We start from the raw sequence: 11,211 nt of genomic DNA on the forward strand, positions 1-11,211 counted from the left end.
CCGCCGCGACGCCACGCTGCCATCTAGGGCCCGCCGCTCCTTGTACGGGCACTAAGGGTGGGGCCTGTTCCGTGACGTCAGAGATGAGGCGGGGTACCGATAGGGGAACCTAAGGCTGGGGGTGTGGCTTATGCAAATCGATGGGCTGAAACATAAATAGAGCACTCTGCGGACATAGTGGGTAGGGGGCGGTGGAGTTGGATACCGGGTGGGCTGTGAGAATGTCAGGCTGCTGTGACGTGAGAGGCGGGGCTCAGGTGGGGTTCCCGCGGGAGGACGCGGGCCGCCAGACTTGGCCCAAGGTGGGTGGGTACCTGCACCCCATGCTCCTCAACTTCCCGTTCCAATACCCTACCTCCTTTTAACGTTCGGCAAGTGAGGACGCACCTCGTGGGTCGCAACGGGGAGGGAAAGAGAAATTAGGAGTAGACTGAGGAGGGGGTCTGGGCAAAGTGGGGGGTGGGGCTTCAGCCCTCGGGCCCCGCCCCCCACCAGAACCAACCCGCGGGGGGAAAAGCCTCTGGGCGGAGGAGGTGCTTTCAAAACAAAGAAATGCGGCGTGGAGCCCAGGGGACGGGGGTGGAGAGGAAGGCGGAGGAGGTGCAGCTGTAGCCGCCCGGCTGCCCGCTTCCCCTCCAGCTAGTCCGGGGGAACCCTCCCCCCCACTCTCAGCCCGGGCTGCAGCGGCGCCGGGGAAGTGGGAGGAGGCTGCGCTCAGCGGCTGTTTTCCAGTTCACTTTTGCAGACCTGGGTGGGGAAGGAAAGTGCCCACTCCGCTGCCCCGCGTGGATGCAGCGCACGCATCCTTGAGCGTGACTCACGTTCGCTCTGTCACGGCTGGGCTTGGGGTTCAAGCCGGCCGAGGTGTCCGAAAATGCACAGAGCGCTCGGAACCTACCCGGCAGCTGGGCAGCACGCGTTCCAAGCGGGCCGCGGCCGCCCCGCCCTCGCGCTCCCTCGTCCCAGAGCGGAGCTGGAGAACTAGAACCGGTCTTCATCGCTCCCACATCCGCGCCGCCGAGACCCCGCTCCAGGTCTGGGGTGTTACCATTCGCGGTGGAGAGTACACCCGGACAGTGGATTTAGCAAACACACCTTTGTGAGTACACACGCTTCGGAAGCGCGCGCACACACCCCACGAGCGCGCGCGCATAGCCCAGCCCGTTGCAGACAGAGCTCCCCGGACTCTCGTCTGTGGACGGTGGCTGCGAGCGCGCTCAGTGCGCACTTGGATCTGCGGCTCGGCTCCGCGCGGAGTGCCGGGCTGCGGGAAGCCAGGGCGCTCGGGATGCGCGCCGCGCTCTCCGCCGCCCTGGCGGCGCCCAAATGGCCCATCCTCCCCGGGATAAGCAGCTTGGGGAACAGGCGATCGAGAGAGTGAAGAGCGCAGCTCGCTAGTGCGAGGGCGCCGGGGAAGTAAAGCTAGTACCGGGCTGAACCAGGAATCCTGCGGACATTGTTCTCACTCCGCAGAGCTTGGTCAAGTCTGGGTCGACGCCACGGGCTTAATTAGCACATTAGAGACGTCTTTACTCTTTGCTCCACCTTCTGTTTTTACTGTAAACTATGTTACTGATACTATCGCTATTGTAGCAGATAAACTGTGTCTCCTTTGGCACTTTCTCATCTTTTAAGGTTATTGGCTAACACCTGCCTGCCTCGTTCCCTGAACTTAAAGGGATAGAGCGCTTCCGAGTTTCAAAGAAAATCGCCCATTCAGGGACGAAGCCTGGGAGATCTCGAGCTCCAGCTCTTGGCTCTTCCCCTTGTTAGGCCTTAGCAAGCCTCTGGCTGCAGGTCCCAGAGGGATGGGACACTGGCAGACTTTCCATAGTTGCCTTACTTATTAGGAAAATTTTGGTGACATTATGTTTTTGTATATCCCTCTGATGTTTTTCTGGGCACCTCCTCAATGCTTAGGAAAAGGCCTGGGCAGAACCCTGAAAAAATATCTATAACAAATGGGAGAGGGAAGACTCTTTATTCCAGTTGTTCCATTCTGGACTTCTTAAAAATAAAAATGTTTTAAATTATATATATAGTATATAATATAAATTTGTGTAATATAAATATATATAAGTCATATATATATATGATAGGAATACAAAGTAAGTCAAAAAGTAAAATACAATTTGGGCTTTATAGTCGCCAAATACAGTCATAGTAGGATATAGGTTTGTATACTATTGTGTGGATTTCCCAGCATTTTCATATATATACATACATATGTAGAATCATTGAACTGGAAAATTAGAGATGACAAAACTGGTGCCCCAGGACAGGGTAAGTGACTCATTCGGGGTCAAAGAAGGTGTTAGTGGAAGAAATTAATTCGTACTAAATAGGAAAATAGACACCTTTGAAGGTGCCTAACGGTGAGAGATCTCGACTCTGTAATGAACCAAAAAGACTGGCTGTAAGGCATTGTCTTACATTGGAGGGATTTAGTTTAATATGAAGACAAATCCAGAGCCACCATCTTAGCCTGACCTGTTTTTCCCTCTGCAGCCTCTTACACTAAGACCACTCTCTTCCTCTTGAACTGTATTCTTCCCTTGCTTCCCTGAAACTCTCCTATCCCTCCAACATCTCCAACTCATCATCTTCTGTTTGTTTTGGGGTTTTCTTTCCTTCAAACTGTTTAATATTCACCTTGCACTATAACCTATCATTGTCCTCTTCTCCATTCTTGGTGACCCGCCCGTTGGAGAGTTTCCCCCATTTTCAACTCCTATTCATAGTCTCTGTTTCACCTCACTTATTTTTTCCTAATGGCCAGCTTCCTTTTCTTTTGCCATGAGGGTGCTCATGGCTACCTCAAACCTGAAATTCCACCTTTTCCTGGAAACGAGATTCTCTTTCTTTTCCTTTGATTGTTATTACTGTTGCCACCTGCTCATAAGCACAGAAGCTTTATTTCTCTCTGCGTCTGCCTTCAACTCCTATATAGGTTTATTTGCCATGTTGTCTATTCCAGCCCTTCTCACTGCTCTGCTATTCCTCCACCTCACTCTACAGAGCCTCCTCACTAGTATGTCTGTGTAACCTTTCTTCCTCCACATCCTCCACCCAGCTGCTGTGCTGCTTCAAATGTGATGGTGTCACCCTTTTGCTCAAGTGCCTTTAGATAGCTTCCTGCTGCCTACTGGAACAAAGTCCAAACTCAGATATGATCTTGACCAGACCCCAACTTTTGAGCCTCATTTCCCACTAAAGCCCAACAGAACTTCCAGTTCCCTAACAGATAATTTTGTTAGTCCCAACAGGACTTCTCCCAGTACCACAAAAGTCATCCCCATTTTCCACTCTGCACATTTGCTCAGGATATTCCTGCTGCCTAGAATATCTCTTCCCTTGCAACTTGTCAAATTCCTACCCTTGTCAAATTCCAAGGACTAGCTCAAATGCCACTTCCTCAGAGGAAACCAACCTGGATGTGTGATCTCTCTCTCCTCAAGCCCCTCCGATGCTTTGGATCTCTCTTGTGACATTTATACCATTCTGCCTAGCATCACAGTTATGTTTACACTGGCTTAAGCCATTCGTTTTCTCTCTCTCCACTAGTTACTCTCTGAGGGTCGGGATTATGCCTGAGCTATCTTTGCAGTCCCAAGTGCCCCACATTGCACTACTAAGTTTCTGTCTTCTCAGAGGTCAGCTACACCATGAGCCAAGGGAGAAGTGAGTGACAGTATGTCATTCTTGGCTGGTACTGTGCTACCCCTCAATTTTGGGGTATTTATAGTGTTTTTCTGGTGTTCATAGAAATCATTACTAAATTACTTATAATTTCTCTTTTCAAACAGGCACCTACCCCAGGGACCAAATCAGGGCTAAAGGCTTCTGGTTATGTTTCCATATTTACCATTAGGCAATGGTAGAAAATCAAAGTACAGAAAGTCGACAGCTGCAGTGATGCATCATCTCACAACACACCACTACTTTGGCCAGTGTGGTTAAGAGCAAAGATCTCAGGCAGACTTCATAAACAGGACTTCCAGGACTCCATACACATGGCTGCAAGGAAGAGAGGCCCTGTCCCCTAGCACCTGGACTGTTGCAGTTGGATGCATGAATGTACAGATGGATGGATGGCAAAGGAATTTATTTGAGGGTGGCAGTGTAGTCCTATTCAGAGATCTATCATGGCTCCTCTACCCGCCTTTAATTTAAAAATGAAAATTTTGAATTAAATTCATCAGATATCAAATTTGTGGAGCAGTAATTTTCCATGAGAAATCTTTAGAGTCCCCAGAGCATAATGCACACAGTTCTGGAACTGGGAACAGAAATTTACAGTCACTCCCCAAATGAATCTTCTTTACACTCAAACTTGAAAAGTACACTTTGGTGGCAAGAACTTTATACAGTACAAGCCTTCTAAGGAGGAAGCCTGCAGAGAGAAAAAAGTGGCATTGCCTCATCATTATTGCTAGTCATCTCAGCTAATTAAGAGTATAATTTGCCATTAGAAGATTTCAAGACACATGAATTGATTAGGTCCAAGGAACCTCAAGTTATTTGAAGATGGACACAGTTATGCATATTTCCATGCTCTTCCTCATACTCAGACACTTTGACTATTATAACCAAAGCCAGTTATGTTCCGCATACTATATTTAACTGTTTAGATGTGAAGAAAAGCCTTAAACAGCATAGTTAGCCTATTAAGGAGGCATTATTCTCCCCTCCAGTGGAAGGACAGAGAATTCTACTCTATGTGGCAAAAAACAAGTGAAAATTACAGATGACACTTCATCAGGACAAAATGTCCAATAAAAGGGAAAAGTGCCATGAGCATTTTTGTGGGCAATCATTTCTATCAACTAGGTTTTTGGGCAAAATAAGAAGTGGACAGGGGATGATTGACCTGAAGTTAATCAATTTAAAACAACTGCTCCATCTTTGAAGTGGGGAAAATTTTTGATCCACCTCAACTTTGTTAAATTCTGGAGAGTCAAACCACTAATACTTTGCTATTAATATTTTTTTAGAGAGTGGGTGCAGACAAATTTTTAAGTCCTTTACAGTCAGTCACTCATTCGGTGCCCCAGTAACCCCCCACAGAAACTAATGAGTCTGGGAGCAATTCGCCAGAAGTTTTTTGGCTCTAGTCTGGCCAAGTAGGATTTTAAATTTAGTCTGTCTGACAATAAAGGCAGAATTTTCTCCATTATCCATCATTTCCCAAACTTTCCAGATCAAAAAAATTGCTCTGTGTACTTGATAAAACAGAGATTTCCTTTATCTCTCATCTGCAGAGGGCTTCAGAATAGGCAAAATTTGGAAACATCAAATTCAATGCCACATTATCAGTAACCCACTGGGGTTTTTTTTGTTTGTTTTGGTTTTTTGTTTGTTTTTGTATTTTTCTGAAGCCGGAAACGGGGAGAGACAGACAGACTCCCGCATGCATCCGACCAGGATCCACCCGGCACACCCACCAGGGGCTGACGCTCTGCCCATCCGGGGCGTCGCTCCGTTGCAACTAGAGCCACTCTAGCACCTGGGGCAGAGGCCAAGGAGCCATCTTTTGCTCCAATGGAGCTTCAGCTGCAGGAGGGGAAGAGAGATACAGAGAGGAAGGAGAGGGGGAGGGGTGGAGAAGCAGATGGGCGCTTCTCCTGTGTGCCCTGGCCAGGAATCGAACCCGGGACTTCCGCACGCCAGGCCGACGCTCTACCACTGAGCCAACCGGCCAGGGCCAGTAACCCACTGTTTTATTCCCTAAGACATACCCTTTAAAATTGGCTGTAATTATAAGAAATATGTTTAGCTACTGATCAACAAAGCACTCTTGTCCATCCTACTTCTAAGAACAGGATATTCTGTTAAGATGGAAACCTTTAAAGTTACAATCTAGAATTTTGAAAAATAAATCATTATATCTCAATATAAAAAAAATCAGGCTGGCAATTTGCTTTCCAAATAAAATCACTTCAAATTTTTTAATTTGGAGAAGTAAAAGGTGTTTGCTTTTGTAAACAGAGAGCCTACTCATTAATTTTTAGCAAAAATTGTGTAAATATAGTCTGTGTACAATATCAGTATTGTGATAACTAACCAGACTATTATCATTCTGCTGTTTGTTTCAATCCAAAGTGCAGTAATGAAAGTCTCATCAAATGAAAACCATCTCAGAAACTGTGTTTAACAGGCCTCCAAACCAGCTTAGAATCTAGGAATGCTGAAAAGAAATAGGAAATGCCACATTTAATTATAGCTTTTAGTCTTTCCACTTTTTAATATCTAACTTCTAAGTATTTTGATATATTTGCCACAAAATAGACACAAAAGTACTATTTATTTGGATAAAATGAAAATATTTACTTCCATATTATTTACCTCTGACGAGTGGGATTAAAAAAACCACTCTAAAACACTCAAATAGCATCACTTTTTTGTAGATATCTCTGATAAATGAGATGGCGCATGAAAAATAAGACACTGAATATTACAAAATGAACATATTCTCTAGGGAGACAAAAGATGCTCTGACGTATGGAGGATGTATTTTCAGAAAGTGTCACCCCCAAGTCATTTCATAAAAATATAGCCTGAGGATTTTCCATCATGATCAAACAATATTTTGTTTATTCTCATCCCCATCTGGCGAAAGTAAAGAAGTACAAGATAGACAACCACATAACTTTAGGGGGCACCTTACCCTAAATAAAGATGACTTGAGTTTTAGAGGCAAACATGAAAATTAAAGTTAAAATGTGAAAGCAAACTCTAAAATGTGTTTATTAAGGGCATTTTATCACCTACTGTATTTTTAAATATTCAAGAACTCATTCCTTATCAAGATGGTATGACAATTCAGATATGAAAATGTCACTTCCAATGACTTCATTCAAACCCAGAATTAGATAACTTGCGAAAATGAAGCAGTCTCAGCAAAATCTGGTGTGTCGGGTGTTTTTTCAACCTGAAAATCTATATTAACACCTCCACAGAACCATGCCACAATAAAACTATGGTTATGCAGAAACTTTGTAAGAACCATCCTGAATAGATCATTTTCCCAGGGGGGGGGGACCCCTGAAGATCTACTCTTTAACTACCAAGCCTTTAAAAAAAGCTTAATCCTGTAGGCTAGAAATCTTTCTAAAACATGACACACTCCCTTAACTTCCTAAGCATAAGGTCTCATTATGGAGAAAATGATGCCCTCAAGATGTATTAAGACATGCAAGATGGTTGTTCATAACTAAAAGCCCCAGCTTGTTTTCATTCTTCCTTTCTTTTTTATTTAGTTTTTTGTTTCTATGTCTTTTTTTTCTTAGTTCCTTTTCTTTAGTCTCTTCTACAGTTATGTCTGGCCCCTGTTTTCATTATTGTCCTGTACCACCCTCCCTTTCTGAAGTATTGCACCCCAATTTCTGTGGCCTTGGAACCCAGAAAACCCACTTGTTAAAATTGTAACATAAAAAATCAGCTAAGTTCTTAATGAGGACCTCCCATCTGTCTAAAGTTTGCATAGTCCTTGTCACATTTATTTTGACTTCTTGCAAGCTTTCTGTGTCCCAGCCAGGTTGCATATAAAGGAAAGATTATTAAATAGCCAACCTCTGGTTCGGGGGGGTTTAATAAAGGACGATAATTGAAATTCATCATGATGACTCTGAGGTGCCTACTGAGTCATCATACCTGAAATAATAAATCTTGAATATAATTTAGATTTAAAGTATTCCATACAATTATAATCCTTTGGAAGTTGGTAATTTACTTCTGTACTCTATGGCAATATTCTGATGAACTTTGGATAAATCTGAAGCTGCCATTCCCAGGTCAGACACAAGAAGAGTTTGTTATGCATTCCTATTATAGCTTGAGTTCACCTTGGAGTGACGAGGTATAGAAACCAAAATCCTTCACAAACCAACCCAGTAGAACTCAAGGTCATGCATTGGGACTAGCCTAGCTTCTGCCTACCTCCCCAGCTGGTCTTTCCCGAGTTCATTCCCCCCCCCCCCCCATTCTCTGGGGTTAGACAAATGCAGGCTGCTTGGGCTTGCTTTCGGTTCCTTGAACATTTGAACACTTCCTCCAGAAGGTCTTTGGTCTAAGAGTTTCCACTGCCTGAAATGCTCTGCCTCCCCGGGCCTTCAGTCACTGCTGATTTCTTCCTTTTCAGCTTAAACATACTTCCTTAGCAAGGACTGGCTGCTCTGACGGTCAGCTCTGCCTCTTACACACTCGAGTAGGTTATATATATGTCTCCTAGGAGTCCTTATCAGAGTTGTAATTTTTCATTTAGTTGTGCATAGGACAGTTTACCTAGAAAATAGTAGGTGCTCGATAAATATTTGTTCACTTCATGGAAAGGAAGGAGCAGGGGCACTTCAGCCAGACTGGCCTCTTCATTGCTGTAACGTCAAGGCTTGCCAGGAGAGCAATTTCCAACATCTCACCTTCACCTTTTGGCTTCCAAGAGCCAGGGATCGCCCCTTTCCTTTCCAGAAAAGAATAAAATCTACTTAGTGAACATCAGTATTGTGGTTTGAAGCTGTTATTGCTGTATTCTGGAAATCATTGCATTATTCCAAGCAGAGAAATGAGAAAATCTCCCCAAATTTCAAAAATGTTGCCACACTGTTATACGTATTGCCTGTAACATTTGTCTTATGTTAATTGTTTGTTTTCTGGTTTTCATCTCAAGGGTCTCCTAAATTTTGGCAAATTGAGTCTTGTCATTACCATGGAAATAGGGAGCAATGATATCTTACAGATTAAGAGGGGGGGGAATATCCATTATATTAGGGTTCTAGAGTTTTCCTCTTTCAATAGTATTTGTGAATTCTGTGTCAGTAAATATTTGTTTTTGTGCCTATAATGTGTCAGGTATTGTTCTATGCCAGGAATGTCTCTACCTCAAATTGCTACATTAAAGATAAACGTACCCCCTTCCTGATGCAGGCTTTCAGGCTTCTTCTTAAATCAAGTTCAAGTTCAAATTGTTAAGCATAAACTATTAGCTCTAAGTGAGAACCTTCACCTTTTCCCTCTAGGCACCTTCACAACACTTTGGGTGTGTTATACAGCTCTTCCTGATCCATTGGAAGCCTGGGTTACAGGCAACCCTATTATCTGTACTATCAAGGGTATTTTTCCTTTCTCTATTTCACAGGTAGATAAAAATTTCTTAACTGCAGAGCAAGAAATAAACATAGTCTTAATAGTTGATTGTTGCCCATACGCACAGAAAACATGTCCAATAATAACTGACAATTTTGAAAAAAAACTGGGAAAGGAAGAAAAGAGTTTACTTGTCTCCTTAATAAGCAAATGTCCACAATTTTAGAACTTATGTGCTTTTGTATAGTTATATAAGACTTGGTTTTTAACACATTATATAATATCCTGAATTGTAATTTTCCACATCTCATATCACCAGAAAGTTGCCAAGTTCCCTGAAGGACAGATATGGAAGAGTCTAACGCCAACTGCTAGTTTATTCCAGCGTGGAAGTCCGGCTTGCCATCTCTCCCTCTATGTTTAAGGCACCAAAGATACTGATGGAATGCTCCCCACTGCACTACCCCACCCCAGCTCAACTACTTTTTCTTGCCTGTGATTCTGACTTTGGGAAGGTTCAGAGGAGGCTTCTGCATTAAAAGTGTGTTTGAGCAAGGCCAGGTCTCTAGACTATAGATACTACTCTCAATTGATAATTCAACCATTATTGATTTAGTTCCTTGGGACCTTCTTGAGCCCCCTTTGAAAAACTATCAATATCCCCTGAAGGGCTAAAACTTGAAGTCACTATCAATTTATAATCTCACGGTATTAGACTAAGTGCCAACTGCCCCCTATCCCCCATGGAAAGTTAAATTCAGGACAGACCCTGCAGGGTGGTGCTAACAGGGAACCATATGCTGGGCTGGCTGGCGGTGGGCAGGCACTGAATGAACTTCACTAATTTCACAATGTTACCTGGGTTTTACTCTCCAATTCACATGGCTGTCCATGAAGCTCTCTCTTCTTTTCCCCATGTGTTCCACCTTTGTTTCTCTTGCTTAGATTTATCTGTGTTTGTGGCTATGTGTGCATTATATTGGTGTGTGCAAATATCTGCATATATCCCCAAGTCTTTCTTTGTGGTGAGGCTAACTTGGCTAGCAGTATAAAAAATTAATTCAGACGACTGGCTCTATGATTTAGGGTATTTTCAGCTTCATTAACAGCTCGTCACCACACAATGGATTACTCAACCAGGGTTTGAAATATAACTTCAAGGTGGCTAGACTACCTGGAATGATCAAGTAAGGGGACTTCAGGAGGGTATCATATCCACACAATTATTACGTCCTTTTGGCAACATGTGTTTGCCTATGAATTGTCTGTGCATGCTTTTGGCAGGTCCCCTTTCTCGTTCTCCATGCCCTACCCCACCTCTACCCCAGGTCTGCCCACAGATCCCTCAGTCATGAAACCTCCCAGAGAGAGGTGAAAGCTCCTTTAATTCTAGCAGCACCCTGAGAGGAAAGTCCCAAGGTGAGGCACAATGGTCAGCTGTACCCCAGGGTTCAGAATCGGGCTGGGAGGTTAATGTATAGCCAGAAGGCTTGGAAAGGTACCACTGAGGACACAGCCAGCTATTTTTGCCACCCTCAGAAAATACTCTTCTTGCCCTGGCTCAAGGAACAAATTAGCATCAGAGACAGTATTATGACCCTGGAGGCAAAGTTTAATGGGGACTCCTCTAATCACTGGGTCTGGAGGTTTGGTTGGTGTGAAGTTTTGGTCAGTGTGGGAGAATATGAGACCTCTATCCCCCACCGCACAGATCCCCAGCTCCAACACTGATTTAGACTAACAAAAGTCAGATTAGCCAAAGTGGCAGTAGATTGGGGTAGTGTGCTGGGAGCGAGCCTAGGCATTCACTTGCAGGGTCAGTTTTTTGCAGGTCTGGCAAAAACTACTAACTCCTCTGGCCACACATAGTGCTCTGTGGGCAGGACTAGCCCCGTTTGTACTTTTCAGGGACCATTTTCATAGCTGATTGAATTTGTCAGGGGTTTTCTCTTAACAATTGTCAATTACCATTGTCAGGTGTTGCTAGGGTGGCAAGAGAAAGGTTTCACTTGATTGGCTGAGCAACTGTATTCTGTAACCAACCCGAATGCTGTGCCTGGGGGAGGGGTACTCAACATGATAGAACAATATCAAGCACAAGCAGACACATTCTGGGTACTAATAAGGCGT

General features: G+C 44.1%; 1 protein-coding gene across 1 annotated transcript; it reads left to right on the forward strand.

Annotated features, from left to right (window-relative positions):
- The first annotated feature begins 221 nt into the window (after positions 1-221).
- LOC136319509 (uncharacterized) lies at positions 222-7,001 on the forward strand. Its single transcript, XM_066252744.1, has 3 exons — positions 222-306; positions 439-1,099; positions 3,807-7,001. The coding sequence occupies exons 1-3, from the start codon at positions 222-224 to the stop codon at positions 3,835-3,837; spliced, it is 777 nt and encodes a 258-aa protein (XP_066108841.1). The 3' UTR covers positions 3,838-7,001.
- The last annotated feature ends 4,210 nt before the right edge of the window (positions 7,002-11,211 follow it).

This window comes from Saccopteryx bilineata, chromosome 1, assembly GCF_036850765.1.
Source record: "Saccopteryx bilineata isolate mSacBil1 chromosome 1, mSacBil1_pri_phased_curated, whole genome shotgun sequence".
In the NCBI taxonomy this organism is placed as follows: domain Eukaryota; kingdom Metazoa; phylum Chordata; class Mammalia; order Chiroptera; family Emballonuridae; genus Saccopteryx; species Saccopteryx bilineata.

Bases quoted from the DNA above. Each gene is read 5' to 3' on its own strand.
- LOC136319509 (XM_066252744.1), top strand. From the start codon at position 222: ATGTCAGGCTGCTGTGACGTGAGAGGCGGGGCTCAGGTGGGGTTCCCG. The intron at 307-438 runs GTGGGTACCTGC...TAGACTGAGGAG, and splicing joins CCAGACTTGGCCCAAGGTGG to GGGGTCTGGGCAAAGTGGGG. The intron at 1,100-3,806 runs GTGAGTACACAC...CTTTTCAAACAG, and splicing joins GATTTAGCAAACACACCTTT to GCACCTACCCCAGGGACCAA.